This window comes from Lissotriton helveticus, chromosome 10 (genome assembly GCF_964261635.1).
Source record: "Lissotriton helveticus chromosome 10, aLisHel1.1, whole genome shotgun sequence".
Classification (NCBI taxonomy): domain Eukaryota; kingdom Metazoa; phylum Chordata; class Amphibia; order Caudata; family Salamandridae; genus Lissotriton; species Lissotriton helveticus.
In genome coordinates, this window is record NC_136071.1 from 1,129,369,256 (window position 1) to 1,129,389,590 (window position 20,335).

Sequence of the window (20,335 nt, forward strand, 5' to 3'; positions counted from 1 at the left end):
GACATGCTCTGATGAGTGTGGCATGTCCTAATAGTGAATTACTGCCAAATTCGTTTTTCACTATTGTAAGGCTACCTGTTCCCTTTAGGCCAGATGGGCTGCTGGAATTATTACACACTATAATCCCAGCAGGCTCAGGGAACATGGTAGAAAATAATGTTTAATATGCCTGAACTCAGAATAATAAAATACTTCTTTTAGTAAAGTTTATTTTAATATCCTGTGTTTGCAAATGATACTTTTAGAAAGTTAGCATTTGCTTGCCTAACCATTTCAGCCCGCCTCTGCTAGGATGTGTATCTGACTGTCTGGGTTGTGTGAGTGACAGGGCTGGGGGATGACAGGTGGTGAATGCAAGGATTACACCTTAGTGGGAGGTAGGAGTGCCCCTGGACTCTGAATCAGGCTGTGCTCTGCCACCACAATGCTGGCTCCGCCCCCCTGGGGAGCGACTGATGACTCAGCCGGCACCTGGCCCAGGAAGGGCGAAGCACTGTCATCAAGGTACTCCTGGCTGCCCCTGGCCACACAATGCTGGCTCCACCTCCCTGTGGAGCGTCTGATGTGCCTGCCCTCACACTGAAAGCAGAAGCCAGAAGTACACCCAACAAGTGCTCAGAGACTGAAAGCAGTTATGCAAAGGCCCCCTGGCCTGTGAGAACAAAGGAAATACAGTATAAAAGTAGGAGCCCTGCTCCTTGTAAATCAGAATCCTGTTTCCCACAAAGAACCTCTGCCCGAATAGAAGGAGAAGAAGACACTGGAAGGACTGTCCTGCTGCTTGCCTTGCTGAGGAAGGAGAGGAGAAGACTTTGCTGACTTGTGCTTGAGACATTCTCCAAGGCCTTGATTGAGCTTGCCCCCTGAACGGAACCCCAGGACCAGTGGGTTCTCCTGTGCTTTGGCTCGTCCCCTGCCTGAGGCCGAGTATTTCCTCCCGCCGGAGGTGAAGTCTGCCCCCTCTCGCCCCCTCCTAGGGCCGTGGTACCCGGGAGCCAGCCTGCCCTCTTGCCCTTGAGAGCCTCGCTCCACCCGGAGTCGCTCTCTGCCCCAGGGCTAAGGCCGGCCGCTCCTCTACCCCCGCCTGCTCACGGAGCCCTTGAGTGAGACTTCAGCCCCTCCCGCCGGAATCCCGGGGATGCGAGCTGTCTGCAGCCTGGACGGCCGTCCGTGCATTCCTTTGCACCTGGCCGCTCCGCTTTGCTCTGCCCTCCCAGGAGAGGCCGCGCCGCACTGAGAAGGGAGCCCCCTCGCTGTACCGTCGGTACTGAGGGCCCCCGTGCTGCGTGTCACCCCTGGAGATCCTCCGCTGTCAGAAGGGATCCCAAAGTGCTATCCAGACCGAGTCGCGCCGCCGTGCCCGACTCGGCCCAACCCCATAAAGAAAGAAGTCTCCGTGAGTGCGTCAATCATCATCGGGCTCGGGGCCCGCAACTTGTTCTTTCCCCGTTCACCGGAGCCGCTCCTTGCCTTGGAGTCAAAGGAGGAAGTCTGCGCGTCCCCACGGGTGAGTGAGAACTGTGCGCTCCGTCCACACTCCCCGTTTGGGACCCCTAGCTCCCCCTGACTGCCGCTCTGTCCTCGGAGCCCTCCCGCACCGCCGAGCCGGCCCGCGTCTGACTCTGTCCCCGAGCCGTGGGGAAGAGCCGATCCCGGCGCAGGCGTGCCCACGCCCGATGCGTGAGCCGTGGTAGGGTCGAGGTCAATTTCCTCGCAGAGAGCGAGGGAGGCGCTGCGAAGCACGCCGGAGGCCCGGGGTTGTTCCAAAGCCCCCCCGAATCTGGGAAGAGGACCATTGGGGAGAGAACTGGGACAAGGAGACTTGATTTAGAGATAAGTGGAACAAAGAGAACTGTTGTTGGAGCATTTAACGAAGAAATCCGCATTGGAACTTGCAACTAAAGAGAAGCTTGCCTATTTATAATCTGTTGGCATACTAAAACGTTACTGGTCTTGTAATAAGTCTGAACTGTATATATATATATATATATATATATATTTTTACATAAAGAATCGTATTTTTATATATTCACAGCCTGGTGGGCGAATTGTGGGGGGATTGGTACATTTAACTGTGTGTGTGATTACAAATGCTGAACTGAATAACGCCTGAAGAATAGCCTTGGCTGCTCACGCCACGCACCTAGAGGGTGAGCAAGGGTAATTCTAAGAGGTCTTCCTTCGCCCTGACTTAGAGGAGAGGGTCCCTGCTTGTCACAAGTGCATACTTGCGCCAACCAGAGGCCCCCAATTCTAACATTGGACGCAGCGGTGAGGATTTGCGAATTTGCATTTGTGATTGACATACAGTGAATTGCTGATCACCACATAGTGAGAGCAGACCTATAACGCAGCCACAGATTTCCATTTTTTTGATAATTTTGTTGAGACATCTGCCATTGCTGAAGCCATGCCTGGCTCACTCCCTGCTGGAGGAGCACCCTCTGTGATTTCTGGAATTGAAGACGTGGATTGGGAACACAGAGGACTAGAGAGTTACACAGTGGAACAGTTGAAAGGTTACTGTGTAAAATTCAGAGTTGCGCACACTGGGTGCAAAAAGAAAGGCCAATTCATCAGGGCGCTGAGAGCCTGGAAAGAGTCTAGAGAACCACAGAATGCGGTGGATATCATACCACCAGATGGCATTGTGGAGCCCAGCAGAGGCCTGTCGCCAGAGGAGCTGGCAGACAGGGCAGCAGACAGGGCACTTGCGATGGAGATGGCAAGATTAGCTGGGCAAATGGAGATGGACAAGCAAAGATTGGTCATGGAGGCGCAGCAACGCCAAATGGAGCATGGCCTGAGATTGAAGGAGTTGGAGCTGAGAGGTTTGGGAACAACTCCTTCTGGTGGCAGCACAACGCCGGTGCAGGTAGAGTCCAGGGTGTACATACCCAAAGATGTAGTTAAGGAGTTCTTTAAGGGGGATGACATAGGACAGTGGTTTAGGGCATATGAGGTAGCCATGTCCTCCCACCGGGTCCCTGACAAGGATTGGGGAGCGGGGTTGTGGGGGAGGTTCCTTAGCGAAGGGCGGGATACCCTGCTAGATTTGCCCACTGAAGAACAGAGTTCCTATCCCCGCATGAAAGAGGCCTTAACGACCAGGTATGGGCTTACCCCTGAAATGTATAGGCAGAAGTTCAGGGAGAGTGGAAAGCGTCCTGGGAGTACATATGTGGAGTATGTGACTGGTTTTTGCAGAGCACTGGATGGTTGGGTGACGGGTAGCAAAGTAAATGATTTTCAGGGGCTTCTTGATTTAATTGCATGGGAGCACTTGTCTGATCACTGTTTTCCTGAGCTACGCCAGCACCTGATGGATAGCAAGCTGTCCAACCCGAGGAAGCTTGCTGAGGAGGCGGACCGCTGGCTCAGCACCAGGGTCCACAAGGGTCCAGTGGGAGACTCCGCCAAGGGTTGGCAGGGTCCCCAGCAGAAGAGTGGGGGGGACAGGGGCAAACAAAGAGGGTTCCAGCGAGGCCCCCAAAATAATCCCCAAGGGAACCAGCAGCGAGGTTCTCAGCCACCCCCACCCCCAAAGCAGAATGGGGCCCCGACAGGTAGGCCTGTTCCAAAGGGGCCCTTCAATTGTTTCAGATGTGGTGACCCGGGGCATATTGCCAGTGACCCCAAGTGTCGCCTGTTTGGTAAACCAGCACCCACAGGTGCTCCACCCCGGCAAGTGACTAGTGTTCACTTGGGAGAAGAAGTAGTGGTCCCAGGGGGTGGCGATCCTGTCCAGATGACCCTAGTCTCGCTAGGAGACAGTGAGATGGTCCCTGAAAACTACCTGCCCTCTAACACTAAAAAATATGGGCAGGTGGTGACCATCAATGGTAAGAAAGCTGAGGCTCTTAGAGATACAGGAGCCAGTGTGACTGCAGTGAGGCAGCACCTGGTGTCTCAAGAGCAGGTTGTACCCCATGCCAACTGTAGGGTTATCAATGCTGATAATTCAGAGAGTCAGTGTCCGATGGCTCAAGTTCCCTTCGAGTGGGGGGGGGTCTCTGGTACTCTGCAGGTCTGTGTGAGGAAAACCATGCCTGTAGACTGTTTGCTAGGGAATGACTTGGAGGTCTCCCCTTGGGAAAAGGTGGAGAAGATGACTCACCTGAAGATGGTGGGTCTGCCTGACTGGGCGTGCGTGACCACCCGGTCAATGGCAGCCAGTAGGGGTGCTCAAGAGGTCCTGGGGCCTGAAGGCGAGGCCCAGGAACCGGCCTTAGAGAGAAGGCGCAGGGGGCGCGGGAAACCGGCCCCTGTTGTTCCCACGGTCCAGGGGGAAGCAGACCTTGAGGGGGATGCCCTGGAGCCTACTGGGGAACAGATTGCTGAACTGGGGGACCTGCCTGAGCTGACCCATTGGCAGCAAGAAGGAGGCCCCTCCAGGGAAGAATTCTGCAGGGAGCAGAAAGAATGCCCTTCTCTCGTGGGTATGCGGCAGCAGGCTGCAGACCAGGCCAATGGTGTTCAGGCCAAGACACATTATGTGTACTGGGAGAATGACCTCCTGTATTCAGAGCCTAAGGCTGCTGAACCTGGGTCAGCCCGTGTGCTGGTGGTACCCCAGAAGTTCAGAGCCTTCCTACTGGGACTGGCTCATGATGTGCCGTTAGCAGGACATTTGGGGATGGACAAGACCTATGACGGGCTTGTCACCCACTTTTACTGGCCCCAAATGCACAAGAGCTCAGATGCTCATTGTAGATCCTGTCAGACTTGCCAGGCAAGTGGTAAGAGCGGAGGGAGGCACAAGGCTCCTCTGCAACCCTTCCCAGTGGTCGGTACGCCATTCCAGCGAGTGGGTATTGACATTGTTGGGCCTCTGGACCCCAAGACAGCCATGGGCAACAGGTTCATCCTGGTCTTGGTGGACCATGCCACCCGGTACCCTGAAGCCATCCCTCTGAGGACAGTGACGGCCCCCGTGGTGGGACATGCACTGATGGGAATTTTCTCATGAGTGGGATTCCCTCTAGAGGTGGTGAGTGACAGGGGGACCAACTTCATATCCAAGTATATGAAGTCCCTTTGGCAAGAGTGTGGTGTAACCTACAAGTTCACCACCCCTTACCATCCCCAAGGAAATGGGTTGGTTGAGAGATTCAACCGAACCCTGAAGGGCATGATCATGGGCCTAGAAGGTCCAATGAGGCGTAAGTGGGACGTCCTCTTGCCATGCCTTCTCTTTGCATACCGTGAGGTGCCACAGAAGTCCCTAGGGTTCAGCCCCTTTGAACTGCTGTATGGTCACCCAGTGAGAGGACCCCTGAGTTTGGTAAAGGAAGGCTGGGAGCAATCTCCCAGGAAACCTCCCCAGAATGTATATAGTTACATGCTGGCCTTCAGAAACCAGACCAGGCGCTTTAGACAACTTGCTGAGGCAAATTTGGAAGCCAGCCAGGAAGAGATGAAGCGGTGGTATGACCAGAATGCCACTCTGGTAGAGCTTCAGCCTGGGCAAAAGGTGTGGGTCTTGGCCCCAGGGGAGCCTTGTGCACTTCAGGATAAGTGGACAGGTCCATTTGAGGTTGAGGAGCGCAAGAGTCCGGTAACCTACTTGGTGGACATGCAGTCTCCCAGGAACCCTTTGAGGGTCCTACATGTTAACCGCCTTAAGCCCCACTTGGAGAGGTCCGAAGTGGGCATGTTTTTGGCAACTGATGATGGAATGGAGGAGGAGTCTGAGCCTCTTCTTGACCTCTTGGTAGCCTCTGAGAAGGATGGGTCAGTGGATGGAGTTAACCTCTCACCCACCCGGACGCCTGAGCAACAGGAAGACTGCCGCCAATTGCTGGGGCAGTTTCCAGATCTGTTCTCCCTGGTTCCTGGTGTCACAGATTGGTGTGTCCATGATGTGGACACAGGAGACCGCTTACCTGTGCGGCATAAGGCCTACAGAGTAACTGACAGGCTCAGGGCCTGCATCAAGGAGGAGGTCTCCAAGATACTTGCTCTTAGGGTGGTTGAGTCCTCCAGCAGTCCTTGGTCCAGCCCCGTGGTCTTGGTCCCAAAGGCTGCTGCGCCGGGAGCCACACCTGAACTCCGGTTCTGTGTGGACTACAGAGGACTCAATTCAGTCACCAAGACTGACGCGCACCCTATCCCCAGAGCTGATGAGCTCATTGATCGGCTAGGGGCTGCCCGGTTCCTCAGCACGTTTGATTTAACGTCTGGGTACTGGCAGATTGCCTTGACCGATGGGGCAAAAGAGAGGTCCGCATTCTCTACACCAGATGGGCATTTCCAGTTCCGGGTTATGCCATTTGGAATGAAGAATGCCCCTGCCACCTTTCAGAGGTTGGTCAACCAGGTGTTGGTTGGGCTGGATGAGTTCAGTGCCGCCTACCTGGATGACATCGCAGTGTTCAGTGGTACCTGGCCAAAACACCTGCGCCACCTCTGGGAAGTGTTGCTGGCGCTGCACAAAGCAGGCCTCACAATCAAGGCCAGCAAGTGCCAGATTGGGCAGGGTTCAGTGGTGTACTTGGGACACCAAGTGGGGAGTGGCAAGGTGCCACCCTTGCAACCCAAAATTGAGACCATCCTGGCTTGGGAACCCCCCCAAGACCCAGACTGCAGTGAGAGCCTTCCTGGGGCTCACTGGGTCCTACAGGAGGTTTGTCAAGGGCTATGGCACTATTGTGACCCCCTTGACAGAGCTGACTTCGAAGAAGCAGCCCAGGAATGTGATTTGGACTGACACCTGTCAGAAGGCTTTTGACACCCTGAAAACTGCCATGTGCACGGCGCCCGTGCTCTTGGCCCCTGATTTCTCCAAGGAATTTCTAGTGCAAACAGACGCTTCAGAGCATGGTGTAGGGGCTGTTCTCTCACAGATGACTGAGGAGAGCTGGGACCAACCTGTAGCCTTCATCAGTAGGAGGTTACTTCCACTGGAATGTAGGTGGAGTGCAATGGAGCGAGAAGCATTTGCTGTGGTCTGGGCACTGAAGAAGCTTAAGACCCTACTTGTTTGGGTCTCACTTCCGGGTTCAGACAGACCACAGGCCACTCAGATGGTTGATGCAAATGAGGGGTGAGAACCCAAAGCTGTTGAGGTGGTCCATCTCCCTACAGGGTATGGACTTCACGGTGGAACATCGCCCTGGCACAGATCACGCCAACGCTGACGGTCTGTGCAGGTTTTTCCGCCTTAGTGATGAGGAACTCCCTGGGGAAGGGTAGTTTCCCCCACATTTCAGCTGGAGGGGACACGTGTTAGACCTGGCACCTTGGCGTGAGTTTCCCTTCCACTTTTTGCTGATGTGCCTCAGATGTTTTTGCTGGTGTCCGCCGCTCAGGGCACTGCGCCACGGCCAACCCGTGCCGCAGTGTAAGTGCTCCCTATGAAAAGTGTAACTGTGATTGATATTCCTGATTGGTGCATTGGATTTACTGTCAGTCCCTAGTAAGGTGCACCAGGAGTGCCAGGGCTTGTGAGTGCCAATACTGCTAGTGGGCCTGCAGCGCTGGTTGCGCCACCCACAGAAGCAGCCTTAAAATGTGTCTAGGGTCTGCCGTTGCAGAACCTGCGTGCAGTCTGGTACTGTCATGCTGGCTGGGCAAGTGCACACACTTGCCAGCCCCTAAACCTTCCCTTATCTTCATATTAGTCACCCCTATGGTAGGCCCAAGGGCAGGGTGCATTGTAAGTGTAAGGTAGGACATGCTCTGATGAGTGTGGCATGTCCTAATAGTGAATTACTGCCAAATTCGTTTTTCACTATTGTAAGGCTACCTGTTCCCTTTAGGCCAGATGGGCTGCTGGAATTATTACACACTATAATCCCAGCAGGCTCAGGGAACATGGTAGAAAATAATGTTTAGTATGCCTGAACTCAGAATAATAAAATACTTCTTTTAGTAAAGTTTATTTTAATATCCTGTGTTTGCAAATGCTACTTTTAGAAAGTTAGCATTTGCTTGCCTAACCATTTCAGCCCGCCTCTGCTAGGATGTGTATCTGACTGTCTGGGTTGTGTGAGTGACAGGGCTGGGGGATGACAGGTGGTGAATGCAAGGATTACACCTTAGTGGGAGGTAGGAGTGCCCCTGGACTCTTAATCAGGGAACTTACACTTGAGGGAAGCCTGTGCTCGTCTTTGCCTCCTGCCCGCCCCAGTCCGACGCGGTAGCCAATACCGTCATGCGGAGGGCGGGTCAGGGAGAGCCAGGCACTTCCTGAGCGCTTACCGCTCTAGTGGCTACGTTTTGCGGGCCTATTTAGCCATCGCCCCCTTCTAGCGCGCAGCGGACGCGCGCAGCGGCGCCGCAGCGACGCCGAAGACCAGCCAAAGAGCTGCCCGTCTGCGCCCGTCCGCGCCAGGACGGGGCTAGGGGCTCCCCTTCTTTATTATCGCATTTCGGTTATGGATGCCCCTACCTTAAGATATTCGGCATATGATCTCTTGGCCCTGCAACCCCTGGCAGCACACAGATGCACCAACAAACCGCTAGTCAGCCCCGGAGGGCCTTTCTCATGCTTAAAATGTGGTTTAAAGCTACTCATCACTATATAATAGCTGGTCATCCTAAAATCGACACTGTCAACCCTAATGGCTGGAAAAGCTTTCTACTCAATGTGAGGTCCCTCCCAAAGCATCACATGGAACTCTGGGACTCCATACACAGCCTTAAGCCTGAGATCTGTTTCATTACTGAAACATGGCTTAAACCCCATACTATTCCAACTATCACCCTGGGAATACCTATGGGGTATAAAATCCTCCTTCAAGACCGACTGGAGAAAGTAGGAGGCGGGATCGCCATTGTTTATAAGGACAGTCTGAATATCAGGATTCTGGAACAAATATTGTTACCCACTATGGAGTTAATTATCTTTCATCTGAAAATCAGCCCTAAGATTCACTGGAAAGGAGCCCTAGTGTATCGTCCACCCGGACCCAATGCTGGGTTCTCTTTAGCTCTGACAGAAATTCTAGCTCCACATATGAAAACTAATGAAAACTTCATTTTACTAGGTGATTTTAATTTTCATATTGATATTGTGGACCACCCTGACACTGTTGCACTCCTGGCAGATCTGGCTTTGTTGGGTCTTCACCTCCGAAGTAGTGGCCCCACTCACTCTGGTGACCACACTCTGGATTTAATTTTTACCACCCTTCCTAATGTTCATTGCTACCCCCCCAAATATATTTACTGGTCGGACCACAAAATGTTGGACTTCTCCCTTCTCCATCTACCCGAACATATTAACCAATCCACCGCGCAAATGACCAAACGTAGGCCATGGCATAAAGTCACCCCGGATAGGTTTTCCCAAGTCTGGAAACAGCCAGTCTTTACAAACCTGGACGATATAGAGACAGCTCTCTCCAAATTTGACTCCTCATTGATGGAAGCCATCAACACCCTGGCTCCTCAAAAAATAGTCAAACAATCCACCACAACCAAAAGGGAAGCATGGTACACTGAGGCCCTCAAAATAGAAAAGCAAGGGTGCAGGAGATTGGAAAAACTATGGAGACGGACACATAAGGAGGAAGACAAAGATTGCTACTTAACATCTATGACTACCTATTATAAAAATGTCAAAAAAGCAAGGAAAGCCAGTCTTACCTCCCAAATAACAGAGGCAGGCAACTCCACTCGAGAGTTATTTAAAATCATACAGTCCTTTACCAACCCTGTAATATGTGAGAGCCCGGATGTTTTTTCTCAAGATCTCTGCAACAACATCTCCCAATTCTTTGAGGAAAAAATTGAGGGGATATATAAGAAAATTGTGACAGCTACAGGCTCTCTGGAGACTTTGGACCCTGAGACCCCCCCCTCAATGGCCCCTGACAAAATGCTCCATACAATTCCAGAAGTTACCTTAAAAGATCTGACCACGCTTATTGGTAACATGAAGACCGGCTCCCCCACTGATCTCATTCCTGCAAAAATGATTTCCCCTTTGGTGGAATCATTAGGCCCTACCATTCAGGAGCTTATGAATCTTTCCTTTGCCAAGGGACAACTTCCACAACCTTGGAAGGAGGCGGTTGTGAACCCTATACGGAAAAATTCCACCCTTCCCTGGTCAGAGCTCTCCAACCTCCGCCCCATTTCCCTTCTCCCTTTTATTAGCAAGCTGGCTGAGAAACACGCTAATACCATCCTTTCCAACTTTATCGAGGCGACAGGGGGCCTGGACCAATCTCAATCCGGGTTCAGGCCCAACCACAGCACTGAATCGGCCCTCCTATCTGTGACTGATAAGATCAAAATGTCACAGGACAGAGGAGGGTCTATGATACTAGTGCTGTTGGACCTGTCTGCGGCCTTTGATACCGTGTCTCACAACATCCTTCTCAGCCGCTTGCAGGGAGTGGGAATTGGAGGCTTAGCTCTATCTTGGCTGGAGAGTTTTCTCTCAGGGAGATCACAATCTGTCAGCCTGGGCCCCTATCGTTCCACCTCGAAGGCGCTCACGAAGGGGGTGCCACAAGGCTCATGCCTTAGTCCAACATTATTCAATGTATATGTGGCCCCCCTTGCTGAGATTGTGCGGAAGTATGGGTTCATACCAGTCTCCTACGCTGATGACACCCAGCTCCTCTACCCTTTCAGCTCCCTTGGTCCTACAGTCAAGGAAAATTTTGCTGAGGGTATGAGGGCAGTGTCACATTGGATGGCCGCCAACTGCCTCCAATGTAACGTTGCAAAAACCGAGGTTATGCTCTTTGGCAGGGCGAGTCTTCTATGGTCTCCTGAATGGTGGCCGCTGGACCTAGGCCCAGTTCCCACTTCAAAGCCCCATGTAAAAAATCTAGGGGTCAAGATTGACCAAAAGCTGACCCTCAAGGAGCATGTCAATCATACTGCAGGAATGTGCTTCTTTACCATTGGTCTTCTACGGCGAGTGTTTCCGTATCTTCCTGACACCTATAGGAAGACACTCGTGCAGACTTTGGTTACTAGCCGCCTAGACTACTGCAACGGCCTGCTGACGCTAGCAAACGCTGATGCAGTAGGTCGTTTGCAGGTGGTCCAGAATACGGCGGCTAGATTAGTCATGGGTGTGCAGGCCAGGACCCCCTCTAAGCCTTTGTTGATGGAGTTACACTGGCTCCCGATACGACAGCGCATCAGTTTTAAAATATGCTGCACGGTTCACAAATGTTTATATGGGAACAGCCCCAAATATCTATCCCAATCTGTTGAACTGTACCAACCAAGCCGCTCGCTTCGATCAAGCAACCAAGCTCTTTTGAAACCTCCTGCAACAAAAAGAGCTAGGCAGGGAGACCGAGCTTTTTCATCAGTTGGTCCTGCCATGTGGAATAAACTCCCCACCAAACTGAGGATGAACATCAATTATCTGGCCTTCCGAAAGGCGCTGAAAACACTCCTCTTTCAAGAAGCATTTCAGTCCCTTTAAAGCATCTCAGCCCCCCTAACACATGCTGGCAGACAAAGCGCGGAGATACCCCATGGGATTGATTCCAGCGCGATATAAGAAATTAAAATAAAATAAATAAATAAATCAGGCTGTGCTCTGCCACCACAATGCTGGCTCCGCCCCCCTGGGGAGCGACTGATGACTCAGCCGGCACCTGGCCCAGGAAGGGCGAAGCACTGTCATCAAGGTACTCCTGGCTGCCCCTGGCCACACAATGCTGGCTCCACCTCCCTGTGGAGCGTCTGATGTGCCTGCCCTCACACTGAAAGCAGAAGCCAGAAGTACACCCAACAAGTGCTCAGAGACTGAAAGCAGTTATGCAAAGGCCCCCTGGCCTGTGAGAACAAAGGAAATACAGTATAAAAGTAGGAGGCCTGCTCCTTGTAAATCAGAATCCTGTTTCCCACAAAGAACCTCTGCCCGAATAGAAGGAGAAGAAGACGCTGGAAGGACTGGCCTGCTGCTTGCCTTGCTGAGGAAGGAGAGGAGAAGACTTTGCCAAAAGACTTTGCTGACTTGTGCTTGAGACATTCTCCAAGGGCTTGATTGAGCTTGCCCCCTGAACTGAACCCCAGGACCAGTGGGTTCTCCTGTGCTTTGGCTCGTCCCCTGCCTGAGGCCGAGTATTTCCTCCCGCCGGAGGTGAAGTCTGCCCCCTCCTAGGGCTGTGGTACCCGTGAGCCAGCCTGCCCTCTTGCCCTTGAGAGCCTCGCTCCACCCGGAGTCGCTCTCTGCCCCAGGGCTAAGGCCGGCCGCTCCTCTACCCCCGCCTGCTCACGGAGCCCTTGAGTGAGACTTCAGCCCCTCCCGCCGGAATCCCGGGGACGCGAGCTGTCTGCAGCCTGGACGGCCGTCCGTGCATTCCTTTGCACCCGGCCGCCCCGCTTTGCTCTGCCCCCCCAGGAGAGGCCGCGCCGCACTGAGAAGGGAGCCCCCTCGCTGTACCGTCGGTACTGAGGGCCCCCGTGCTGCGTGTCACCCCCGGAGATCCTCCGCTGTCAGAAGGGATCCCAAAGTGCTATCCGGACCGAGTCGTGCCGACTCGGCCCAACCCCATAAAGAAAGAAGTCTCCGTGAGTGCGTCAATCATCATCGGGCTCAGGGCCCGCAACTTGTTCTTTCCCCGTTCACCGGAGCCGCTCCTTGCCTTGGAGTCAAAGGAGGAAGTCTGCGCGTCCCCACGGGTGAGTGAGAACTGTGCGCTCCGTCCACACTCCCCGTTTGGGACCCCTAGCTCCCCCTGACTGCTGCTCTGTCCTCGGAGCCCTCCCGCACCGCCGAGCCGGCCCGCGTCTGACTCTGTCCCGAGCCGTGGGGAAGAGCCGATCCCGGCGCAGGCGTGCCCACGCCCGATGCGTGAACCGCGGTAGGGTCGAGGTCAATTTCCTCGCAGAGAGCGAGGGAGGCGCTGCGAAGCACGCCGGAGGCCCGGGGTTGTTCCAAAGCCCCCCCGAATCTGGGAAGAGGACCATTGGGGAGAGAATTGGGACAAGGAGACTTGATTTAGCGATAAGTGGAACAAAGAGAACTGTTGTTGGAGCATTTAACGAAGAAATCCACATTTGAACTTGCAACTAAAGAGAAGCTTGCCTATTTACAATCTGTTGGCATACTAAAACGTTTTTGGACTCGTAATAAGTCTGAACTGCATATATATATATATATATATATATATATATTACGCTCCATGGGGTTGTCCAAGTAGCGGGTAGCACTCGAGCCTGCGTGCGCCTTCCCCAAAGCGTTAGTTGGTATGGGCAGTTGCGTGTTTGAAATAGGCCCGACGCGTTTCGGAAATTTATTTTCCTCATCAGGGGCCAGCAGTAAAGTGCATGACGTCTACCATCTCCCTGTATGAAAACACATATTGTGCTTGTGGGAGATGTAGTCCATATATCCTGGATGGATGCACTCTCAAATTACTGCTCGTTCCAAGGCTCTACCATGAGCCCCAAACATCACTCCTGTCCTCGTCCATCGCGCAGCTCCACATACGAGACTCCTTGGATAGCGAGTCTCGTGGCCCCCGTTTCTTCGGGGTGGTGCAACCCAGCGGCAGGACCGCCGCTAATGTATTACGCTCCATGGGGTTGTCCAAGTAGCGGGTAGCACTCGAGCCTGCGTGCGCCTTCCCCAAAGCGTTAGTTGGTATGGGCAGTTGCGTGTTTGAAATAGGCCCGACGCGTTTCGGAAATTTATTTTCCTCATCAGGGGCCAGCAGTAAAGTGCATGACGTCTACCATCTCCCTGTATGAAAACACATATTGTGCTTGTGGGAGATGTAGTCCATATATCCTGGATGGATGCACTCTCAAATTACTGCTCGTTCCAAGGCTCTACCATGAGCCCCAAACATCACTCCTGTCCTCGTCCATCACGCAGCTCCACATACGAGACTCCTTGGATAGCGAGTCTCGTGGCCCCCGTTTCTTCGGGGTGGTGCAACCCAGCGGCAGGACCGCCGCTAATGTATTACGCTCCATGGGGTTGTCCAAGTAGCGGGTAGCACTCGAGCCTGCGTGCGCCTTCCCCAAAGCGTTAGTTGGTATGGGCAGTTGCGTGTTTGAAATAGGCCCGACGCGTTACAGTGAAGTAGCAGCCGTACATGGAATCGAGGACGGGCCCACTTGTGGAGTCCATACAGGACTTGATTGTGTGCTTTCCGTACTACACTTCCCAGAAGTCTCACTGGAGCCTCCCATCGACGGGCGAGTTATATAATTGGAGAAGTGTAGCGGGTGCGCACACCGCTTCCGTTAAAGCCCCTGAAGAGAAGCAGATGGAGCTTCGAAACGCGTCGGGCAGATCCATTATGGAGCGGCGTCTACAAGCGGATCCCCGTCCTCACCTACACATTAATAAAGCTGCTGCTCGCGTGCTACTCACATGGTGGACAACCTTGGAGCGTGAATCTATATGCGGCAGTCCAGCCGCAGAGTATGCACCACCCCGTTAACGTGGGGGTCACGGCAGTGAAGTAGCAGCCGTACATGGAATCGAGGACGGGCCCACTTGTGGAGTCCATACAGGACTTGATTGTGTGCTTTCCGTACTACACTTCCCAGAAGTCTCACTGGAGCCTCCCATCGACGGGCGAGTTATATAATTGGAGAAGTGTAGCGGGTGCGCACACCGCTTCCGTTAAAGCCCCTGAAGAGAAGCAGATGGAGCTTCGAAACGCGTCGGGCAGATCCATTACGGAGCGGCGTCTACAAGCGGATCCCCGTCCTCACCTACACATAAATAAAGCTGCTGCTCGCGTGCTACTCACATGGTGGACAACCTTGGAGCGTGAATCTATATGCGGCAGTCCAGCCGCAGAGTATGCACCACCCCGTTAACGTGGGGGTCACGGCAGTGAAGTAGCAGCCGTACATGGAATCGAGGACGGGCCCACTTGTGGAGTCCATACAGGACTTGATTGTGTGCTTTCCGTACTACACTTCCCAGAAGTCTCACTGGAGCCTCCCATCGACGGGCGAGTTATATAATTGGAGAAGTGTAGCGGGTGCGCACACTGCTTCCGTTAAAGCCCCTGAAGAGAAGCAGATGGAGCTTCGAAACGCGTCGGGCAGATCCATTACGGAGCGGCGTCTACAAGCGGATCCCCGTCCTCACCTACACATAAATAAAGCTGCTGCTCGCGTGCTACTCACATGGTGGACAACCTTGGAGCGTGAATCTATATGCGGCAGTCCAGCCGCAGAGTATGCACCACCCCGTTAACGTGGGGGTCACGGCAGTGAAGTAGCAGCCGTACATGGAATCGAGGACGGGCCCACTTGTGGAGTCCATACAGGACTTGATTGTGTGCTTTCCGTACTACACTTCCCAGAAGTCTCACTGGAGCCTCCCATCGACGGGCGAGTTATATAATTGGAGAAGTGTAGCGGGTGCGCACACCGCTTCCGTTAAAGCCCCTGAAGAGAAACAGATGGAGCTTCGAAACGCGTCGGGCAGATCCATTACGGAGCGGCGTCTACAAGCGGATCCCCGTCCTCACCTACACATAAATAAAGCTGCTGCTCGCGTGCTACTCACATGGTGGACAACCTTGGAGCGTGAATATATATATATATATATATATATATATATATATATATATATATATATATATATATATATATATATATATATATATATATATTTTACATAAAGAATCGTATTTTTATATATTCACAGCCTGGTGGGCGAATTGTGGGGGGATTGGTACATTTTACTTTGTGTGTGATTACAAATGCTTAACTGAATAACGCCTGAAGAATAGCCTTGGCTGCTCACGCCACGCACCTAGAGGGTGAGCAAGGGTAATTCTAAGGGGTCATCCTTCGCCCTGACTTAGAGGAGAGGGTCCCTGCTTGTCACAAGTGCATACTTGCGCCAACCAGAGACCCCCAATTCTAACAATAATGTTCTAGAAATTACCAGAGGCTGTATGTGGATTTAGAAATGGGGAAAAATAAATCACTGGTTTGTTTGGGAGCTAGCATACAACTAGTGATTAAAAGGATAACCTATGAAGAAAATCACTTATTTCGGAAGTAGAGACCACAAAGGCTCTTTAATGATTACTACTTGAATATTGCGAATAGCCACATGTTTGATACCAAATAGAGATTTGGGGCAATTGTATTTGTCCTGTGTTTCCCCTGACCTGGGAAACCAAGAAATATGATCTGCCGTAAGCAGTAAAATTGAGAGTATACATTTTTTAAATTCTAGAGTCTAGTCTGACTTGAATAGATTTGCAAATGACCACATCCTTCTGTTTCATGTTTCCCGTATGGCAACTAGTGACATTCTAGCTTCCGGATGCAACTCCTTCATAAGTGTTAGCTTCTTTTGTTACTGGGACCCCCAACTTTAACAGTGTGTCCTCTGCTTATAAAAATGCAGTCAAATTCTTTATGCCGCTTTCCAATACAGATCCCCCACTCTTGCTAAGGCAATTGGTGCGTAAGCTCCCTGAAGATGGAACCCTTTCTTTGGGAAACTAGTGTGTAATCGTTATCAAGATTTATTTGCTTGCCCTTGAGTTGTAGTTTGCCGCTCATTGTCCAAGCATCTTTCTAGAATCTTGGTTTGGCGTGGAGGTCCACAAATGGTGCGAGGATGCCTGCTGGAAGATCTCTGTGCTTTTTACCTAGTCTGCTGTGGATGGCCTTTTTGACAAAATTGTCCGTTTGTCTTTGCCTTTTCTGCCATTATGAAGAACCAAATACTATTGCACCTCGTTCTATTTTTGTCATCGTCCTCAATATGATGTGTTCTGTCCTGTGGTGAGTATGCAACTTCTGTTACGGAACAGAAATGCTATTTTCTGTGAGCTTTTCATTTCCCTGCGAGTCAACTGTCTCCTTGGCATCTTGGTGTATTATTACTTGGGTATTTTATGTCAGGGGGTGGATTGGACAAAGGATCCAGCTGTCTGAATACAGAGTCCAGGTTCTGTTAATCTTCCAGGATTTGTGTTTTCCCTGTTGTTGCCGGTCACAATGCTTTGTAAATTAGTTAACCCCATGGTTGTGCTTGTGAGTGGGTATTACCGTAGCAAGCTGCAGCTTTGGAGCTCTCTGACTAGGTGTCAAACACCAGATGGCCTCATCAGGATTTGTTTGTGGCTTGTAGTGTCCACGTGATTTCTTCCACCAGATCTTTTTGCATAGTTTGCACGGTATTTGTAGTATTTAACGGCCCAACTCTCCTACTATGAAACTCTCAAAGAATTACAGTGCCCTTCTAAAATGGAGGTCACAAAGTAAGTAACCAAAGAGCTAAAGGATAAATACGGATATGTTCACAAATGTTAAGCAACACTTGTACGGTGGATAGGAAACTAGGCGGAGCCTGATCAGTGATAGGATGAGGCTCAATGTCTAGTTACAAAAATACAGAGGTGTGGCTGGAAGCTTAATTTATTGAGAGTATTGAAGAGGTGGATGAATTTGCTTCCCTCCTTAGAATCTCCAGAACACTTGTTGTGCAGCAAGTGAAAAACAAGATCTCAATACTCTGCCCAGCGGATGTCTTTTAAACCCTGTATGCTAGCGAGTGGCCAGGTCTTAGCGCTGATGCCACTACATTACAGCCTACATCCATAAAGTAAACATGTTTGAAAACTGCAAAGATATTTATCTACATACCTCAAATCTATTTCGTGAAAGTAGAACAGTTCTAGTCTAAATGTAATTACTCATCAATGCATTTACTTGCCATTGAGCTTACATATTTGTGTTTTTTGCAGGTGAAGATGGAGCGGGAAAAACTAGCCTTATTGGCAAACTTCAGGGTATAGAGGAATATAAGAAGGGGCGAGGAATGGAGTATTTGTACATCAATGTTCATGATGAAGATAGAGATGGTAAGTTTGGTTTCTTTTATTCTAAGTCTGCAACACCTTTCAAATTTCGGAATTATTAAAATGTATAAAAACTTAATTAAATCTAGATGGCTATGGGGCTCGAGTTTCACAGTTAAAGCATCCTGTCTGAATTAAGATAATGCACCTGAGGTTTCTGGTTGTACTGTGCTGCTTTTAGTTGTAACTTTCTTGCAGGCTAAAGCCATCCGTCTGCTTTTGATTTGTTTGTTTCATTGTTCTTTAAAAATACTTGCTTGCTAATGGTCAATTCTGCCTCTTTGTCCCTCCTTTTTCTCTTCACCTCCCACGCAGCAGGGACGAAGTACTGTCTTGTTATGCTTTAGTTCTTTTTCTGTTCTTGAGGGAACTATTTGTTTCTTGTTTTCCTGCCCTGTTACAATTGGCCATAGCTGCTTAGATTTTACTATAGCATTCCTCCCTCCCACCTTCTCTTAATGCCACAGTTTTTAGTGATGCCCCCTGCGCTGTGCTTCCCGCTCCTTTGCTCATTGTTTTTTTAAAAGCTTTTTGCACTTTTCGATGTCCACAGTTAGTTGGGCTTTATTTTTAGGTCTCGCGACCTATCGATGCGCGCATGCGCATCGAGCGGAGCGAGAATTCAAGTAGCGAAAATCATCATGAAACCACCAGCTTTTTGCTGGCGTTTTCATGAAGTTCACGTGAACCACGTGAACGCGCATCAGGCACTCCTCCCACACCTCACGGACATCTGCTCGCAAAAGGCTCTCCTCCCTCCCCACATCAAAGGCATCAATCACCCTCCCACAGGCTTCCCCAGCGCTGCCCCGCCCCCTGCTTCACGGCCAGGCCATCTGTTGGAGTTGGATTTGCCATTTTAATACGTGTGCCACTAGGAAACACTGCTAACAACGGAACCCTATTACCACGACGAAAGGCATAGTAACAGTTAGATATTAAAATACAATGTCGTGTCACTATTCCAGGCGTGAAAACGCCCTGATTTTTTTTACTCTGAATTCAGCATCAGCAAAGGCCATTCATTGGGAATGCAAAAACGCTCTGTTACATATTATATTTCTCTCTGCCATAAAGAGTAACTAAAGCAACTACTGTAAACAGACATGTAAAATTCAGCTTCTGTAAGACACAATATATTATTTAATTATATAGAGACTGATATTCGAAAACATGGTCAGATATGACATTTGTTTGCGATTTATTCAATCACCATTATTTCCGCATGCCTACACTATGTGCATAGAGAGCTCTCCAAGGCGAAGAGTTCACCTAGCGTTCAGGCATCTGTAGCACTATGTGCGTGCTGTGGTGCTAGGCATCTGCGGGTAATTACAACCCCTCCCCCGTGCGCGGCCTCAGTTCACGCCGATGCGCTCACATCACGCCAGACGGCCCGGAGCCACGCTGCTCCGAGCTGGGCGCAATCAAGCCTCTGTAGTCAAAGCTGAGCCCGGGCGCGCGCCGGAATGCGGAAACTGCGGTACCGAGATCAACACATGGTTCTTCCAGTCTGAGTGTGTGCCTCACAGAGGGTCCGAAGCCAGGAGGATCCTGCCTTCTCCCAACATCAGAACCAGAGGGAAATACATCACCGCATTCCTCTCCGAAAGTAAACACCACAAGAGCCATTTTACGTGCTCTAATCTCGGGGCTTACATCCAAACTAAACATCAGTGATTCTCTCCGCCTTATGGCTAAATCAGCAGCAAATTATTAAAACAAAGTGAAACTTTAATGTTCAGTGCTGTTATGGGAAATACGTTTATGTCCTTAAACCGCTTGCCCTTGAGGTAAACCGCTTGCCGCTTGAGGAAAACAAGCATTGGCATTGCCAATAGGTCTCGCTTGTGGGACCTTATAAGTATTTAGTTTTGCAGCACAATATCCTTGTTGCATAATCGGATATTGTGCTGTAAAACTAAATACTTATAAGGTCCCACAAGCGAGACCTATTGGCAATGCCAATGCTTGTTTGGTAGTATGTTTTTGGTTTGGGCTTCGTTTTTTCTTTGTAAGAAGAAAAGAGGCATTTGAGCCACTCCTGCTGAATGACATGGATGTCCTATATCAAGGGCCAGGATAATAATCCGCACTTTGTGCATTTTTGTAAAATGCATTGTTACAAAGAACAGACCATTTCCAGTGCGTTAGTGACAATCAATGGACATCAATGCGACTGAGACTGCAATATACCTACCCCAGCCTGTGGTGCAATTACAGACTGAAGGTAGAATGCACACAGTTTCATGCACGAGTTAGTTACCATTACTTCTGATGCACTCGATGAATTATCTCACTTGCCCAGATCGTATTTCTCTCCATCAGAGCACTCCTCCAACGGACGCCTTAAGTTCTGATGACAGAGAATGAAATGCATATTCACAGAAGAGGATAGTGGGAGTTTTTATTTATGTGACTTATATAGCGCCTGAATCACCCCGTGCGGGGTATCTCTGCGCTGAGACTGCTTATGGCCATACCGAGGAGGACTAGAACAAGTCAGTTTTTAGAAGTTTCCTGAAGGCTAAGAAATGTGTGCACTTGCGCATCTGTAT

The 20,335-nt window shown here is 50.7% G+C and overlaps 1 protein-coding gene across 1 annotated transcript in view; it reads left to right on the plus strand.

Annotated features, from left to right (window-relative positions):
• Positions 1 to 20,335, plus strand: part of DYNC1LI1 (dynein cytoplasmic 1 light intermediate chain 1) — a 528,072-nt gene that overhangs the window by 105,784 nt on the left and 401,953 nt on the right. Inside the window, exon 3 of the mRNA XM_078663930.1 lies at positions 17,664 to 17,780. Coding sequence (XP_078520056.1) covers positions 17,664 to 17,780 — 117 coding nt within the window. The remainder of the gene's footprint in view (positions 1 to 17,663; positions 17,781 to 20,335) is intronic.